The 19,173-nt window shown below is 39.9% G+C and overlaps 2 protein-coding genes across 2 annotated transcripts in view; one reads left to right on the forward strand and one right to left on the reverse strand.

The window, feature by feature from the left end:
- rnd2 (Rho family GTPase 2) overlaps positions 1–1,164 on the reverse strand; it is a 31,329-nt gene extending 30,165 nt beyond the window's left edge. The window contains exon 1 of the mRNA XM_015000301.2: positions 311–1,164. Within this exon, the coding sequence (XP_014855787.1) occupies positions 311–721 (411 nt within the window). The 5' untranslated portion in view covers positions 722–1,164. The remainder of the gene's footprint in view (positions 1–310) is intronic.
- Positions 1,165–6,752: 5,588 nt separating this feature from the next.
- Positions 6,753–19,173, forward strand: part of vat1 (vesicle amine transport 1) — a 36,949-nt gene continuing 24,528 nt past the window's right edge. The window contains exons 1-2 of the mRNA XM_015000300.2: positions 6,753–7,512; positions 13,997–14,204. Coding sequence (XP_014855786.2) covers positions 7,102–7,512; positions 13,997–14,204 — 619 coding nt within the window. The 5' untranslated portion in view covers positions 6,753–7,101. The remainder of the gene's footprint in view (positions 7,513–13,996; positions 14,205–19,173) is intronic.

A 19,173-nucleotide genomic window follows, 5' to 3' on the forward strand; every position in this document is an offset into this window, starting at 1 on the left:
TTTATAATTCAAGAGTCAAATCCAGGCAAATACTACAACCGGTAAAAAGTTCTCCATGCATAGATTATTTTAAGGATTAAACATAGATGCATCATGTAAGGACACAGGCAGTTTGTTCTGTGATTTTCTAACAATCCCCCTCCTCAGACCCCTGCATGCATCTGCACTTCTTTGTCTCTCACTGTTGGGCAGGTGGATGTAACCTGCTGAATCAGACCTGATGTTTCTCTCTGCTTTTTTCTACATCCTCCTGTCAATTAGTGCCAAAAAAATTGTAAAAGTTAAAGTTGAGAGTTTTCTCTAAACCCACCTCTGGGTAGCAGTCCTTGGCAAAGACGTGCAGGAGCGCCGTTTTCCCGCACTGGGTATCCCCGACCACCACGATCTTGCAGCGGCTGCTGCCTATGCTGTCCATGGTTAGTCCGTCAGAGCTGGATTCTTGACACTGCGAGCGCCTGCATCCAGCCTCCGATAAAACGCGCACAGGAGTCGCACAGCGAGAATAAAAATGAGCAAATTCATGCGCAGGACCGGTGCGCCTTTTAATCCAAAGTCTGTGGTCTTCAGCGCGCAGCCCTTTGCTTTCCACTGACGGACTCTGTCTGAGCCTGTAGGTGCCGAAACCAGGAGCAAGACGCGCACAGCCTCCACTGGAAACTCTGGTTCTTAATGACTGACCACGCCTTCCCAATATTGGCATCTGACACACATGAGGTTGCATTTTGGGGTCGAGGGAGAAATTAGAGAATCTCTGACATTTTTTTCTTTTTTTAATTATCTGGGTTATCAAAAATGTATTTGATAGATTTGCAAAAAAAATACAGCTGCTTGCTCCACTCTGGTGATGTACGCTAAAATCACTCTGCGTATTAAAAAAAATGTTTGTTTTTTTGTTTTTTTTAGTTTTGTGGCCAGGAAATATATTTTATATATAAGAATCCACGTAACCTGGGGGGACATTTTTGCTGCTGAGTGCCATTATTATTATTATTATTATTATTATTATTATTATTATTATTATTATTATCTCCCTCAACTAATTTTACCTTTTCAGCTGAGATCAAATCCAAACTGATAAACAACTTTTACGCAAGAAAATAAACAGTTTTTAGGTCCCTCTGCAATGTTAAGCGACTTTCTTTTTCTTCTTTTTTTATATTTATTAAATAAAATATGGGCTATGGCTAAAAAGCGAATTCATTTACAGGAAGCACGACATTTTAATCGCAATATTACTGTAGCAAAGAAAAAAAAATTAGTATTGGTAGTTAAACTTAATAGCTCATTTAAAGAAACCTTTGACGCGTTTTTCTGAATGAATGACGAAGCACCTCTTCGCCAATGCTCAGTCATTCTTTTGGCACTGCAGACCGACAGCGCCCCCTCGTGGAGACTAACTGTTTGAAATGAGTCATTCATTTCAGAATCTTTAGTATGAAATTAATTTTGATCGTCTTTTTTCTGCAAGTAAAGAGAAACTATTTTACTAATGAGTAACATATAGGTCTCTAATAACCTTGAGTTTTATTTATAAAAAAATATCTGAATCTTTTGTTGAGCTACACGGTGACATAAAGCCTAAAATGTTTAGACTTTTTTGCAGTTTAAAGTGCAAACAAAGGGAAAAAAAAGGACGCAGAAAAAAAAAAATTACGTTTAAGCTTAATCAGGTTGTTCATCTTCTGAAAAAAATATGTGATGCAATTACCTATATAGAATTCATTAGGACTCAGTAGTGAATAACCAGTTTTATTAATCACTTCAAAAATGTGTTTACGGATGCCGCGTTTAACCAAAGCGCTGCAAAACTCAGCTACTGAAAGAAAGACTGGAATAAGTGGGTGTGAACATGATTCACGACCATATCTTCAAAATGGCCACTAGGAGGCACTGAACTGCCTCCAAGTATAGAGAATTACCAATACAAAACCAACAGAAGCATCCTAACTATGGCATGCCACATCTTAAAACAGTTATTAAATAATAATAATACCATTATATAATACAAAAACATAACCAAAATTGAATTAAAAAAAATCTACAAATAGAAGAAAAACAACCCATGATGAATAAAACATAATTTATGCAAGCTGATCTCAAAATGAGCGAAATGCACAGCAAAACATGAGATGCAAAGAAATCACTATGAAATAAAAGCAGCAAATCAAGCCAAAAATTAGAAGAAATTGAATAGTAATCATATTTGTTTAGTTGGTGGAAAAACATAACTATCTTGTCAGTAATATTCTACTTTATTGAATGAGTGTTTGTCAAAGAAATTTGCAAGTGCAGCCTCAAAAAGTTTCCCTTTCAAGGGCTATAAAGGTCATTTCTCTAACCGCTGCCCTAATCTTTAGAAATCTAGGGTTCAAGGTGAAGAGTGATGGGGGGAAAAAACAAAATGAGAGACAACCTGAATGTGTCCTGCTTGAAAACGACACAAGTGTAAAAGCACTGCCATTGCAAATAAACAAGCTCTTAAAACGATTTAGAGTTTAATTACTGACATGTGCAAATATTTAATGATGAAAGGAAGCAACAAAAAAAACTAAATAAAGAAATAGTTATACTTTGAATCTTGTAAAAATTTCTCTAGGCAAAACATGTCTTCCAATACCATAATTTTTCCTTACTAATATGACAGAATCCATGTCCTCCATATTCTATGGTCAATCCTACTGGAACAGCTTCTCTTAGCCGACCATAAGGGCTGTGAATGTCTGCTGCCTTTCTAACGTTGTATTGGTAATAAAAACACTCTCTACCTTAAATGTCTTGAATGTTGGCAGCAATAAAACAGAAGGTGGCAGTATTCATTCATTACAGCACAGACTGTGGCACTGAGCTACGAAAATGTTAAAGTTTGACATGGCAGCGGAGGATCTTCTTTCAGTTAAAATGTGCTTAAGTGTTGGACTCAAAAGTCATCGTAGAACGGTCACAAGCTTTGATAAATAAATACAATCCTAGCATGCTGTTGCATTGTGCACATGCTGCAAAAATCAAGTGGTTTATTTTCTTAGGTGTGGGATGGAAGCGGGTGTTAAAAGATCCCTGATATAACAGAAACGCTCTACATGTAACAGAACAATGACTTTTGTTCGATCAATAATATGTGAATGCATCTATTTTGAAAAGGTTTGCGTTGTCCATGATGCTGTAAGGTGAAGATTAAATAGTATTTGTACTTTTACTTGTTTAATCATTTAAATACAATTCAACTTAGGTAAAGAACATTTTACATAACTGACTCCTTTACAGAGCAGAGCAACTGACCCAAAGGTCTAGTTAATGTAAAAGTAATATATCATATAAAAGGTCTATCTGCTTCTGTTAGAATGGCAGTGGTTGTTTAAGAAGTAAAAAAAAGAAAACAAAAAAGATAATACCTGCACTTTCTCTCACCAAATAGAAAAAGTTGAAAAACAAGCTGTCACTTTTATGGTGAAAAAAAAGCAACTAAATCATGTGGTTGCACAAGTACACCATTCAACTGATAATCTGTTGAAACACCTTTTGATTTTATCACAGTTCTCAATCTTTTTGAATAGCAGTATATCAGCATGACACATCTTGACGTGGGAATATTTACCTCCTCTTCTGTGAAAAAATAAAATAAAATCTCCAATCAAGTCAGATTCTGACACAGAACCCTCTTTAGACTTTCAGGGAATTTCAGGTCTGGGCCACCGGTATAAAAACTTTAATCTTCTTCTAATGAAGCCACTCTTTTATTGTTTTAGATCAAGTTACTGTTGAGGTAAAAGATGAAGTCAAATAAAGTCAAGTTTATTTGTACAGCACATGTCAGTGACAAGGAGATCAAAGTGCTTTATGTGATAAAACATATAATACAGTAAGCAATTATGAAACTCGCAACAAACAAACATTTTGTCAACTCCCATCACCAAAATCATCAAGAATAATCATCAAAAATCCCTCAAATATAGTAATCAATTTTCCAGTTGTTATGAATCAAGAGTAACTCTTGGTTTTAAGGAAATCGGTGTTTCAGTACGTTTGTATTTTTAAAACTGTGGAAGAAAAAAAACTGAAAGATAGTTTTTTTCTGCTATCTTTTAAACTAAAAATTATTAAGTTAAAGGGAAGTCTATTTGCTTTTTGGATTAGAAACAGGATTTAAAAAAAATACAACAAAATGGCAGAACAAAAATAACATTTTACAACAAAAAAAATGAAATAAATATTGTAAAAAAAGAAATGTGTTATTTATTGCACTATGTGAAATGGAGTTACTGGATTGGACTGATTGAGGCTTGAAGGCTTTTATCTTGTTTTTCTTATATATGCAATTCAATCTGTTTATTCAGATTGTGGTTTACAGTTTCATGGTGAAAGAAGGTGAACAGGTTTAACTTGTCATTGAAACACGATGAGTTGACTGATGAGCAGATAAGTGACTGAAGCCACACAAAGGTATTAATTTTAAATCTCTAGCAGTAAGTCATGCAGGCAGCCATGTAGGGGATTTGAATCTTATTTATTTATCTTCATAGATCTCTTTTAAATCTCAGTGTTTGCTCAACTTAATGGAACGGCAATGTGGGTGTGTTTACAGTTCAAACAGCACATCCTCAGAGACTCTCTGCAGACTCCGTCTATTTGCCTGGAACAGAACACAGGAGTTTATCCAGGCTGATTATCCTGCTGAGCAGCATCACGCTTTCTGCGGCCTACTGCAACAAGAAGCTTCTTGACGACGTCAGGTGTGCACGTATCTGTTCCCTCGTCGTGCTCGTCCTTTAACTCCAGCCATGTTAAGCTGTGACGGATGCATTTCACACCCGGCTGAGCTGCTGGAACATGCTCTGCAAAATGGCAAAGAACAACTTGAGAGATTAGACTCTGGCTCCTTGGCAGAAAAATAGGAAGATAAAAAGGCCTCACTCAAGTCTTGCGGAGTATTTACAGAGCAGTTGGAGAAAACATTTTGCTTTGTAACATTTTGCCTGTGTCAAAGCAGCCGATCTATATCACCAGCATTATACATCATTAAGCCCCTGTGGCATATTGATTGGGACTCTGCTGACTTAGTGCTGAGTGGCACTTTAGAGCCACAAGGTGTCTCTGCACTCCTCCTGTGGTCAGTCTCCCTGATGGACACTGGGCAAGACTTTTATGCGGTTCGTTGAAATCTACTCTATTTTATTTTGGGGCGATTATGAATTGCAGCGATAATTGGTTTCGTCAAAGACACGCTTCTTTCTAACTGTAAAACCTGCAGGAAAACCCAAATGTATCCGACTCAGTGAATGTCTCTTGTGATCGCTCATTGGTCATCCCACATGCCAGCTCCGGATTCCCCCTCACTCCTGGCCAAGCAGTACGGAGCAGATAATATTATTTCACCGAGAAACTGGCCTGACCTCAACACTAGCTCATATTTTTTCTGAGGTGCCGTGCAGGGAAGTAGCAACAATGAGCCATACGCAGGCCCAAGGTTCCTGCAAGTCCTACTGTAGAATAGGCAGCATAAACAGACGTTTCCTCCCATTCCTGGAGTTTGAAAAACCTTTCTGCTAAACACGCCGCAGTAAACAGAATGCAGATGCAAGTGGCAATAAATTAAAATCCCTTAACTGTGTCAGTGCAGCTCGTGATTTATCTGGCAATCAGACCAAAAAGGGGGGAAAAATGTCAGCAAAAGCTGAAAAAGAAACAACTTTTGTCTTTTCTGTCTTTATTATTAAAAAACAAACTCTAACACTAACAAATATGCACTGATACAAACCACAGCTGGGTAAAAACCTGTGTGTATATTTGTGTCACAGGAAGTATAAGAATCAAGCTGATTAGCTGGCATTGGTTACCACATGCTTTCATACATTTTATTGCTGACAAACTGTCTTGAAATGTCAACATTTTGCTGAATCAATGCAGAATAAAAGTGGAGAGCTTTGAAACAAAAAACACGCAAATAAAGAAGAAAAAGCAAAACAAAATCTCAAATAGATGGTCTCAAAAAACATCTCCAGGAATACAGAGCTTTAATTCTTAATCTCTTGAGTTTTTGTCCATGTTTTATCACATTATAATCACAGACTTCATGTATGTCATTCCAATGTCATGAGAGACTAACAAAAAGTAGTGCATAACGGAAGTGAAAGGAAAACGAGAGATAGGTTTAAAAAAATGTACCGATTAAAATCTGAAAATGTAGCTTAGCAGCTATTAGCAGGAAGAAAGGAGAGAAAATCATGAGGATTCCCATTAAAAGTGGGAGAAGGTGCTCTGGTCAGAGCATGGTGGTGGCAGCATCATCCTCTGGGAATTTGTGTCTTCAGCAGGCACAGGGGCACTCTGGGGAAAAAAAACTGTTAGAAATGCCTTAACAGATTAGCATTTCTGAAAGCATTTAAAGATTTTTTTTTTTTTAATCCAGCTCACACTGATTCTAAATGTCGGTCTGTTATAGTTTGTTGTAATGTGAAGAAATATGAAATTGTTCAAGGATTAAGAGTGCATTTTCAAGGCACTGTATGTAGATGTAGGAGGATTGATTTTCTATTTAATGAGCCTTATCATAAAAAACATAGCCAAATAAACAGAAGCATTTATTTTCTGCAGTTGAACTGTTTTAATAGAATAGTCTGGCCAGCAGTTTTAAGGCAGGTTTTAGCTTTATTAAGCTTGGCTTTGCTTCCCCGTGACTATTTCTCCAGCTGATCTCTCTGCTTAATGCTATATGGACTTAATTTATTGCTCCATCCGAACAGCCAAACCCAGACAGCCACATAAGCCAATCCCTGAATTTTTCCGTGTTTTCCAGTCTGCCTCCGTCTCGCCCCACTCACACTCTCAGTCAGAGCGCGGCGTTGACAGCCACTGATCAACCCACTTTGTCGGGGTTTGTGTCTCCATGCAAGACTGCTGAAAAGAGAAACTCTGACTTTTTTCTTTTTATTCTTGCAAAGCAAATCGTACACTTCCCGCCCGGAGAAACCGTCCACGGCTGCAGAATTCACTAAAGAAAAAATAAAGAAAAAAAGAAAAAAAAAAGAAGTAAAAACAAGCAAACAAAAGAAAACCTTTTAAAGTTAATTTTTTTTTCTAGAATCCCCCCACCGTCTCTGCACAACAATGTCTGGAGAGGACGCACCTGCTCAGCAGCAAAACGCCGTGGACCAGAAGCAGGAGACCAAGCCCGCCGAGGAGCCCAAAGCCGAGCCGCCCAAGACGGAGTCCGCGGAGGCAGCGGCCACCCCGGCGGCGACCACCGAGAAGGCCCCCGAGGAGGAGACGTTCACCTACCGCGCTCTGGTGCTCACCGGCTACGGAGGCTATGATAAAGTCAAGCTGCAGGTGAAGAAGGGCAAGCCGGCGCTCAAAGCCGGCGAGGTGCTCGTCCGGGTCAAGGTCTGCGGGCTCAACTTCGCCGACCTGATGGCCAGACAGGGTCTCTACGACCGGCTGCCGTCCCCGCCGGTCACCCCGGGAATGGAGTGCTCCGGGGTGGTGGAGGCTGTGGGGGAAGAAGTGACTGACAGAAAAGTAAGCGCACATCCCTCCAGCATTCTTTGCATTCAGATGAATATTTGTTTCTGTGTTTATTTTTTAATACGAAAGTGATGGATATTGTTTAATATCAGCTCGTTTTGGGGGCTTTGTGGAGATATGGGCGTGTCAGGCTTCACTCGCTGCTCGGAGACGGCAGCGCAGCCTCATTGTGTCAGTGGCACAATGTAATGAACTTCAAGCTTCAAGGCTCAAATTGATTTTTTTTTTAAACGAACGTAACAATAATTACAATCCGTTTGTGCATTTTGATTGCCCTATACTTGATGTTAGTATGCAGCTTATTCAGTTAGTTCTCACGTCTGAATAATTGAGGAGCATAAAAGTTGAGTTTATTGGTTTATTTTGTCGGATCGGGAATCATTTAATGTCTGTAAAAAGTGTTTTGATGACACAAGTTGTAACGCCGCCAGAAAGCAGGCGTCGCCCCTTCTGTCTCACCATTTTTTTTTAAACTGCAACTTAAGCCAACTTCCATTATAAGCTGCAAATAAGTTGCAAAGATGCAGTTTGTTGTTTCTGTCTGTCCAACGCTGCGTGTGTTGTAAGCGTAAAGCTAAATAAGACCATTTAAATCCACCCGATGCCTTCGATCGTCGCTGCACCCACGCTGCTGTGCGCTTTGATGTGCGCCACGGTGCGGAGCGCTGCATTAAGCTGGCAATCGGCGAGACAGGAAATTGGAGTTTCTTGCCTTCAAAGTTAAAGCTCTCCTCTGTCCGTTGCGAATTGGATCCGTTTTTGATCACACATAATTAGAATGAACAGCGCAACGTAATAAAAAATAATAAAAAAAGGAAACATAAACGGAGAGGGGAGGGGCTTGGAACAAACACTGTGAAGTGCCAGAATCTGCGTAAGTGGCAACTGTGAATTCAAAGACGTTTGATTTTTGGTGGAGCGGCAGCAATTTATTTTGGAGAGTCATCGGAAGGAGCTCACAGTGGTTGATGTGGTTTGACACCGGTGGAGGAGATCGGAGTCAGCGACGCCTTTTGTTACCGGGAGCGACGGTGGCGCACAAACGCGCAGAGTGGAAAAGGGCGAGGCGCGGCAGGAACAGACACCGTCAGGTGTGAGCAGTGGGGCCGTCTTTGTCCTCACAGCTGCAAGGCTGCAGGCTCGAATATATGTGCAACAATAATTATAGCATAATTAAATTTTTAAATATCAAATCTTACTATAAGAAGATTGTTGGGCTGAGTGGCGGGGGGAGCGGGGGGCTTAGCGTCTTTTTGCATTTCATGATGAGTCACAGGTCAGTGGTCGCTCGTGGCTCTTTTCCTGGCTGCATGGCATCACCACGGCAACGTTCTCTGCAAGGCAATTTCACCTCTCACACACAGCGGTGAGGATTCGCATTGTTTGAGCATCATACTCCGGATAACACCCTGATTAGCACATGTGTGATGCAAGCGCGAGCAGACTGACTTCACCTGGCTGGGCGTGGCGCGTGCGTCTGAGCGCAGGATGCACGCGGCGGTGAGAGTTCAGCCCAGATTAATTTATTGCTGTTTTCCTCATTGTCAGTGATGTTGATTGGATTTAAAGGTCACAAACGACACACTCGCGCACACATATGCAGCTTGTCATCACACTCCCACATCCACTGGCAGCCTTTTTTTTTTTTTTTGTAGCTAATTGAATTAAGAGCCAATCCCTCTAATGACTGGAGATCTCTGAGATCCGTTTTTTTTCTTTTTACTTCTAAGTCAGAGAGAATTTGCTGACCACGATGCTGCAGCTTTTATTTAGGGAGGTTCACTCTCTGCTGCTCTATCCATCTCACAGACACACACACACACACACACACACACACACACACACACACACACACACACGCACACACACACACACACACACACACACAAAGACACACACAAAGACACACAATGGGTGTGTCTGAGTGTTTCCTTCTAAGAAAGCTCCAAACACATGATGCTTTTTAAACAGATTAAGTAACATATGCAACAAATCAAATGGGATTTTATTTCATCTTTCTGACATTTCTCACTCTTTAATTTGTTTGCCTCTCAGAACCATAAAATACATTGTAATATGAATTTATGATATTAATATTGGAAACATTTAGATTTCTTTATTGAAAATAAACTTTGGTATAGAACTGTAATCTATGCTGGATGGCTTGGATGTCTCCTGACAGACACATCCAAGCCATCCAGGCTCACTTATTCATTTGATGATTGATTCCACTTCTTTTGTCTTGCAGATTTCATATTTTGCTGTAATCCTATAACTTTTACAAAATAAGCACTCATTCAGATCCTCGGTAATGTTGAGTGAGCCTGCAGTGAGCTCACCCGACATGACCTAAGAGGGATTGTTGGGAGAGTAATGGAGAGTAAGCGGTGAGAGAGAGAGGAAACATCACAAATCACACCAAAGCTCCCCTGATGCCAAATAGGAGCACTTTCCCCCCCCCCCTCTTCCTCCAGGCTTGTTTAAAAAACATGGAGACTCTCTCCATTGGCAAGTTTTGGAGGGATCTGATCCATATGTTCTCAATTACCTCCCTCCGGTCCACATTGTCAGTCTGGTATTTCCTCCGTCGTCCCCCTCAATGCCCCCCCCTTCCCTATCTATCTGGTCTCAAGTCATCTTGAGAAACCCCCCTTTACCCGCTGGTCATATCTGAATACCTCGAATGACAAGCAAGATGACTCGTTGCTCACTTTTAAAAAACAACACAAGGCAAACGGTAAAATTTAATTGATTTTCTAAGGTGAAAACTTTCACTTTGTTTGTCCAGTTGCAAAATGAGATGAGGTGATACATTCATTTGAATAGTAAAAGAGAAACGTCAAAGTTTCATGCAGCTTCAGTCTTCAGTAAACGCATCTTGCTTCAATTGTGTTTTCATGAGGCACATGTTACTGAAATGCTAAGCTAGCGCTAACATGCTCGCTCTCTGTTTTGATGTACTTGTTGATAGATCAACTTGTAAAAAAATATCTCGGGTCGGTCTGAGTTAATCTTGTGTTAAAATTGAACGAAAAAGTTAGTCTTCTACATCATAAAATTGCTTTGAACATCATAATTATTAGTGACTAGTGTTTCAGCTGCTTTCTGCACAGCTCTTCCTGCACAAAAGGCTAAAAAAGCAGGTCACATGATGCAGCCCTTTTTAATTGGGAACATTTCAGCAGTGGATTAATGCATTCATTTTGGTAGATCCAGATTTGTTTTATTCACAGAATAATACATGAATATGAAAGTAGGTGAGAATTAAAAATAAAATAAAAAACGGACTGCACATGTTGCAGCCTAATGGCTTTCTGGGGTTGGGACTCATACAGAATGTTAAGTACATTAACCCTGCATGATATTAACCAACCTAGCAGTGGTGATATTGTTGAAAACTGCAATGACAACATCATTTGCGATAAATCGTCTGTTTGATCCTGGGCAACTGTCCATTTGGTGTATATGAAAAACTGGCGTCATCCATTGCAGTGAGAATCTGTTCATCCGTCATCTTTAACCGTAGTGTCATGAGCCAGACTCAACCAATTAATTTCTTTTCACAATATTTGTGTCAAAAGTTTGAAAATGTGCAAATGTACCAGTATAAAATTTAACTTGTTAGTAAAGTACATTTAACCTAATTCAAATATTTGAACTGATGCAAAACGAGACTCGTATTGTTTCATTTTTGGGTTTGGCGTTTATCCTAACATCATGTGATGGGTGTTTAAAGCTCAGTTACCCCACAGGCTTTAGTCACAGCTGAGTGTGCTGCTGCAAAAGTGTTACATTTAACCTTTTTTTTTTTTTCTTTTTTGACTCTGCCTGACTCAGAAACGCGGCTCAAAGGAATCTGTTCACCCTTATACATTTTTTGCTGAGCTTGTCAAAGCTCCGAACTACAAAGCCAGCTGACTCGGGGGGGGGGGGGGGGGCTGCATACCCCAAAATTGAATCACCATCTGATTAAGTCTATTCATATAAAGTTAACTGGAAGTGTCTTTGTTCGGTGACCTCCCCCCTCGCTCCTGACCCCGACTGAGACTGCTCAGAAAGAAGGCTGAGAGGAAATGCAAGAAGTGACTGCTTGTTTCTGTGTCACGCTGTGAAGATGTTGAAACAGAAGTGTCACAAGGCCTTTTTGCTTGCCTTTGAATGTTCCTACTAATGTGTCTGTATGACTGACAGTAACTCACATGCTTTGCATGGGCATGAAAGAATGGTGGCAGATCCTTTTGACTGAGTGAGTCATATTTTTTTTTCTTCCTGTAAAAGCTTGAACTCCCCCGCATATCGATTTTTGTACCGCACTGCACCCCAATTATCCAGTGAGCTTGATGAGTTTGAAGACTCCAACGCCTTGACAAAAAAGATGGAGATGTAGACAGAATAAAGAAACCAAGCGACAGCAACAAAATTAAATTATATATAGTTTAGAAAGTAAACCAAATGACAGCGAGTCGAGGGCTCGGAAAGAACGAGACGGGAATCTCTCTAATTGGAGAGGATTGACAGCGAGACGCATGGCTCCCTCCAGACCATTAGAGAGGTCCGGGTGGAGAGAGAGTTTGTTCCCAGGAGGAGAGGGCTTGTCTTATGCTCAGCCATGAGGAAGAATCTGGCAGGGAGGCTGATGAGTGGAGAGAAGCCAGGGGAGAAGATGGGCCCCATTGTCCTGTTACGCTGATGAAGAAGAAGGGATGGAAGGGGGACACTCCTCACAAAGGAGGGGGGAGAAGAAGAAAAAAGAAGACAACAAAACGAGGAGCTGGGGATGAAAGCAGGAGCGCCACACAAGACAGACAGGATGAGACGGAGGGGAACTGAAGAAGGGGAAGGAAGACGTTCTAAAGTTGTAAGAGGAAAACGACTCAGGAAGTGAAAGAGAAAGAAGGGAAGAGAAAAAGTGAGGAGAATGGAAACGGGGTGGGAGGGAAGGCTGTGTTGGGAGGGCTGGATAAAGGGGGGAGGAAGAAAACAGGAAGAGAGTTATAATGCCGCTGTCGTCTCTGTTTCCTCTGTCCCTCGAGTGAGCTCCCCTGATTGGCTGGTTTTGGGGCTGGGGGGAAGTTTATATCATGGCTCATTCTTCTGGAAAGAGACAGTTGTGTATTTGAGGATCCTGCCTTGATAAGGAAAGGTTGGGTGCTGAGGAGATGGGAATGTGCAGGTTGCTACACGTTGCTTTTAAAAATTGAAAGGAACCAAAACTGTTGGTGAAAATTACATTAAGGGCTGTAACTAACAATTATTTCAGTAATCGATTATTCTGTTGATTTATTCTGATGATTAAATGGTTAAAAAAGTTGTATGCTATGACACTTTAGGAGTACTGGGGAAAAAAACATGTTTACAGACAAAAGTGTTATTATCTTCAATGCAAAATGTATATAGTTTTTGCACAGTTTTGGCTTAATTACTGGCCCAAATATGTTGAGTTTGTATTAACTGATTATTAAACTATTTGACAATATTTCAACAATCAGTTCATCATGATTAATCTTTTATCCCTAATCACATTTATTTCTATTTCAAAAAATTGTTGTTTTGGGTACTTTCTTCTTCTGTTACGTTTTTCTTGATGACTCTTGAGCCATTGAAACCGTCCATGTTCTCCGCCATACAAATTTAATTTTATTTTCTACTTATGGTTGCACCCTTGCATGCCCAGTGTTTCTTTTTCAGCAAATGACCTTGTCTGAGCAAACAATATTTCCCATTCTTCCCAGGCGTGCATGCAATTTGCATCTTTCACAAATGTATCAAAGAAACAGTTCAGGTAGGACACCAATGACTTCATGATTTTACTCCTTATTTTTCCACAGCCTTAAAGTAACATTTTTGTCAATTGTCATATCATATTAGTGTGGAATATGTATAGTTTAAACTATCTTGGCACTACAGCGTAAGCCCCCATCGCTGTCCATGTTGCCACTCTTGGGGGGGGTAAAACCAATAAGTGCCAAAGGATTTGATTGCTACTTTCCTGGCTGCTTTGCAAACACCAGCCAAAGTATTTCAGCTTCTAAGCTAAATTTTCTTTTGAATAAAGGTTAGGTTAAACTAGTGCTCTAGTTATGTTCCACAGAAAAAAATGAGCAAAAACTAAACCACAGACATCCAGGGATCCACACATAAGCAGGAGCAAATGATAAATATTTTTTTAAATCAAACGTACTAAGTATTATATAAAAAAAAGAATTGGACATAAATAGCCTTAAAACAGCAAGGTGTTTCCATTTATGCTCAAGCTAGCAATATCATTGCTGCACAGCCAACTCATGCAGGAAATTAGAAAAGTAACAGTTAAAACTCCAGAGAACCACTGCTTTAAAAGTTATAGGGTCGTTTTATGCATTTACTAGGATGCGAGTCACAGGGAATTACGAGCCAAGACAATAAATGTTTCCTCGGCACCATTTGTTTTCTGATTTTCAGTGAGTCCGTCTCATCGTTCGCCATCTTGTTTTTTTAGGTTGGTGACAAGGTGATGGTGCTGAACCGCTTTGGGCTGTGGCAGGAGGTGGCTGTGGTTCCAGCCAGCCACACCTTCCTCATCCCAGACGGGATGAGTTTCGAGGAGGCAGCTGCCCTCCCAGTCAACTACATCACCGCCTACCTGATGCTGTTTGACTTTGGCAACCTGCGGCCGAACCAGAGCGTCCTGGTCCATGCTGCTGCAGGTACAGCACCGCCTCACACATGTTTCCAGTCAGTTGCTAACAGAGTCATGTGAGGATTAACTAAAAATGTATGAATTCAGTGAAATGGAAATTTAAACACTGAAAGTTAAATGTTTTTTTTTTCTTTTTTTTTCGCTCTGCTGAACATGTGCATTTAAATTGTTTTCATTATAATTTACAAAATGTCTCTGTGATAATTTTACAGGTTGGTGTAAAATATAAATAAACAACTCAAAAGCTGCATGGAGATATAAAACCAGTGCTAACATACAAAGTGCACAATCTTAAAAGCTCATTTCCCATTTTGGAACCCCTAAATGGCCTCAAATAGTCCATATTGGAATATTAAGTCATACCATGAAAAACATAGGTTTTAAATTAAAAAATACTAAACTCTCATAATTGCATTAAGCTTAAAACCCTTAATGCAATAAGGCCACTTGGCGTCCTGCATCTGTTTTTGCAATGACCTCAAAGCTGTTGGAAAAAGTTCCACTGTTCACTGGTGTGAGATGTAGTTCAGTGTTTTCCTCCCAGCATGACTTCACTAATGCAAGCACACCTGTCACCTGTGCTTTCAGGTCAAAGTTCAGAATGGTTGAGTTGATGGAAGAAACATGGGGACTGAGGGAGAGCAGGCACCTGTTTGGGGGCGCGATGAGCCTGAAAGCTTTTAGTGTGTGTGTGTGTGTGTGTGTGTGCGTGTGTGTGTGTGTGTGTGTGTGTGTGTGTGTGCGTGCGTGCGTGCGTGCGTGTCAGGCCAGCTGGAATAAGGAGGTTATCAGTTAAAGGATATTGTTCCTGTTTTCTAAATTATAACTTTGCCTCTCATTCCCACTTTTTATGTGCAGGAGGATCTAGGAATGGAGCGTTTAGATTTGGGACAGCATGTGTGGGTGTAAATGGCTCAGAGCACATAATGAAATCTGGCCTTTTTCTCGATGGGGAACAAAAAAAATAAAAAAATGATAAAGAGCCTTGGGAGCCTGCCAGTGCAGGTGCGTATGTCCCTTTACGTTGACAGGAATTCATTTGTAAGTGTTAGCATTCTGCAATTTACATCAACAGCTAGCGGCGTTGTAGCTGTGGGACCGGCGGTTTTACGAATCCCAAATGTTTGCGTTTATCATATCATATCCAGTTGATGTCATTCACCCCTGTGAGAACACATGCTGCAGCGTTCTGTGTAGAATACGCTCCCTATAGGAGGAACACTCTGGAAATGTGGTTCAACACTCTTCTTCCTGCTGGCTTAGGCAGAGGATCACCTCTTGTTTCTCAGGGAAGGCTGCCAGTCTTTGCTCTCCAGCTGTCCGGACAGACATTAGCTTTGCAAAAACACATGCCTAGATTGTTTGCACGTCCATATTCCAAGGTTTCTTCATACCTTGTGTGGGAAAGAATTAACCCCACCCTCCCAGCTCCCGTCTAAACATCAGCTTCCAGCATCTTGGGGTTCACATGGAGCTGGATGCTGAGCGTCTGTGTGTGGAGAAGATGTTCCACCCAGGATTCTGTCAAAAATGGTTCCTGATGTTCACTGATTAGACAGATCAAAGGTATCTGCTGTGACAAGACCAGAGATTGAAGGAGGCTGGGAGGCGGCCTGTCTGCGCTGAACTTTCATGTGATGATATAAAAGAAATGGCAAGGAGGCTTCACTGTATTTCTGAACCAGGTCTTTCAAACTAAAAGAAGTCACATTTCTTGACATATTTCAATTTAACTGGATCCCCAGATATGGCAGTTATTTTCATGAATCGTATAAAGAAACGCTTATCTGTATGTTATATCTATGTTGCAGCCAGAAAAAATTAAGCACATGGGAGGGTTTTAAAAAAAAGTACAGAATCAGTAGTAGAGTGTTAAATCTCTTATTACAAATTACCAAAACTAATCGAAGACGATTAAAATTTACTCACCTGAGTCTAAATTCCAATAAACCAAAGTTTGAAATCTGTTTTTATTTGAAAGTTTTAAAAAGTAAACCATTGGTTTCAAAGAAAAAAAAACTCTACACTGAAGAAAAAGAACAATCAGTCACAAGGAATTACATTTAAAGTTAGTTTTGTAAGTTTCAAGTTTTAAAGAAAATGTTAATAAAGTAAGTTTGGCAAACTTCATTCGGTTACTAAAAACCTTTTTAAAGATGCTTTTCTTCAACTCTTGTGGCAGCAACCACACATATAGCAACATTAACAGTATAAGCAATATCAAAATATAATACATGGTTTGTATTTTACTCCTATGTTATGTTTTGTAAGGCGTCCTCAGAACATCAGTAGTTGGGATTTTGACACTGCATTTCAACAGTTATTGTCCTGCAGCAGATTGTGAGGGGAGCTGAGAACATCTTTAGAGTCTCTACGCTCTTTTCAGAACCTGAATTTGGTTCCGAATGTTGTCAGACGCTCTTCACACCCTCTCTGCGGACGTTTTGAACTGTTGCCATCGGGCTAAAAGCAGAACCATTAGACGTCTAGGCAGCTTTCAGCCAGAATCTGTTGAAGAATCTGAGCTGTTTTCCTTATTTCACCTGATTCATCAGGTTTATCTCCTTGTGTTTTATCCAGCTAAACATTTTTCACTCTAAGATAGATCCCAGAAAACTGCTGTCTCGTTTTGTGCTAGTCTCTATTTCATAAAATGATAAATACATCTACATAAGTTTCAGGGTAAGTCATCGTTTAATCTGGTTCTGTAGTGAAATAAATTAGTTTTTGCCTGAAAAAGAATAATTACATTTTTCGGACTAACGCAACCTCTCTCGGTAATTTGCAGTCTTGTTTATTTTTCGGCCTAATGGGGCTTTCCTCACACGCTCATTTAAAGCTTCTGGTGCTGTAACCTTTCCTAATAATGGTGCTCTTATTCCCTGCACGTACTTTGAAGTTACATAAGAATATTTATTTGACATTTATCTGACCTAAGTATCACATGATGATGATGTGGAACACCACCGCTATTTCCCCAATTCCACACATTCCTGTTTTTGTTTTTTTTTTATTTTTTCTCTTTTACAACCATTCCAAGAAGAAGTTTGCTTCTTTCTCTTTATGCATTCGTATTTTGTAATTTTGAGAAACAATAATTACAGATAATCGGGGCATAAAAGTTCCAACCTGGCCACAAACTCTGCACACACCCTGTCTGACGGAGCACGGCGCTACCTGCTGCCTCTCTGGGGTTAATGGTTTCATCACATCGTGACGCCGTTTCAAGACTTCCTGAGTCGTACGTCCAGCTAAAGAGAAGCAGATTTATGCGTCTGTCGTTCCCGAACACATCTTGCTCTCCTGCTGAATAAAGATAAAATGTTGAGCTCACGGATGAGATCAGCTTGTGAACGATTTGCACAGATGAGGAGTAACAGTAGTGCTGAAGAGAGGCGGGCAGTAATGTTTTTTTTTTTTTTCACCCGCAGTCACAGGGTGCGGTGGTAATCATCATGATTTAATGCAGTGCGATCTTTCATTGAAGGCCTTAATCAACAGCTTCTTATCGCTGCAGCCACGTACTCCCAACTCGCTGCTTTCTAGTAAGCGCTCGAGGCGGGATGGGGGTAGAGGGGGGGTGGCGGCTGTTCATCCTGTCTGTGTTTCTTGACTGACCTGATTGTTCTAGAAACAAATTAATCTACTGATGTGATCGCTTTGGGGAAATAATCCGGCTTCTTTCAATCCCCAAAGCCCCTCAAGCTTTCAGTTAAGGAGATGATTTATTGTAAACAGAGTAGAAAAATGTAAGCTGTGTCTCAAAACATGTTTTGACAATTAGTGCAGATAATTTATGAATTTTAGAGGTTGCACAAGCAAAAATATATTTACAAAATGGCAAATAAAACAAAAGTATGAATTTAACATTAATAACCTTTAATTTGAAATCCTGTAAAGGTAATTATTACTTTTATTTTTGATAGAGATAAAGGATCTTTTAGAGTTTTAAGCTGCAACTATTTACTGTTCTGAAAACATATAGACAAATACAAGGTTATATATTGGTCCATACTTATATGTACCGATATAAAAGTGGTAGATTTTACCCTTGAATAATGACATTTGAATATAATGACATTTATATAATGTCATTATATTCTCATAAATATTTGAATTCAAAACCAGGACAGCATCAATTCTTCCTAATGCTGCAGTACTGAAACTTATTTGTTATTACAGTTAAATTATATTAACATATCTTTATTGTTTTGATCTTAACATACAAACTAAGGAGACAATACAGAATAAATAAGTGTGAAACCCAGCACAGGTTTGTAAGTAAATGTGATAATTGTACAAAATATTACTTTTTCACTTTGCTGGTCATTACAGAGTAACACTCTGAGAATAACAACCTGTTTTTAGCTGATCAAATAGCCTGAGCTAACAGAATGGCCAAAATTTGTAAATGTGCAAAAGAAAAACAACTTTTACATCATGCTAGGTCGGTTTGAATCATGTCTTTATGTCATAAATACAAATTTTACTCAACAAAGCCATTAGTATTTACTCAGCTTATCTTTTCTCTTTAATTTGTTCAACAATCTCAGACCATTAAAGGTGACAAAATATCAATACTGTTTCTTGACATTGCAATTTGCTCCCTTTGAAAGATGGAACTGAGATTTTTTCTCCAATTACCACGAAAGATGACACTTCCAGTGGTCATTGTAATACAGCTTGAGAGTCATGGAACTTGTGAGTTGCGTTTCCATTGATAAGTCTTTTTTGCATCTCCGCCCTGCTGAACTCTGTAGTGGAAACCTCTACAAGAAGGATGATGCGTCACCCTTCAGTTGCTTTTAGCTTCTCCATTGTTCTATGTTTGCAGGTAATGTCACCTCAACATAAACTACATCCCTTCCTGAAAAGCATGGTGACCTTTCCCGATCAGGTGACCAGTTGGGAATGTCTGACTGGTGTTCTGTATGTCTGTGGTGAATAATCCTCAGCTGCCTCTCTCGTGGCTCCGT

The sequence above is a fragment of the Poecilia mexicana genome, unplaced genomic scaffold (assembly GCF_051168715.1).
Source record: "Poecilia mexicana isolate PSO_F unplaced genomic scaffold, ASM5116871v1 scaffold_8, whole genome shotgun sequence".
NCBI lineage: Eukaryota > Metazoa > Chordata > Actinopteri > Cyprinodontiformes > Poeciliidae > Poecilia > Poecilia mexicana.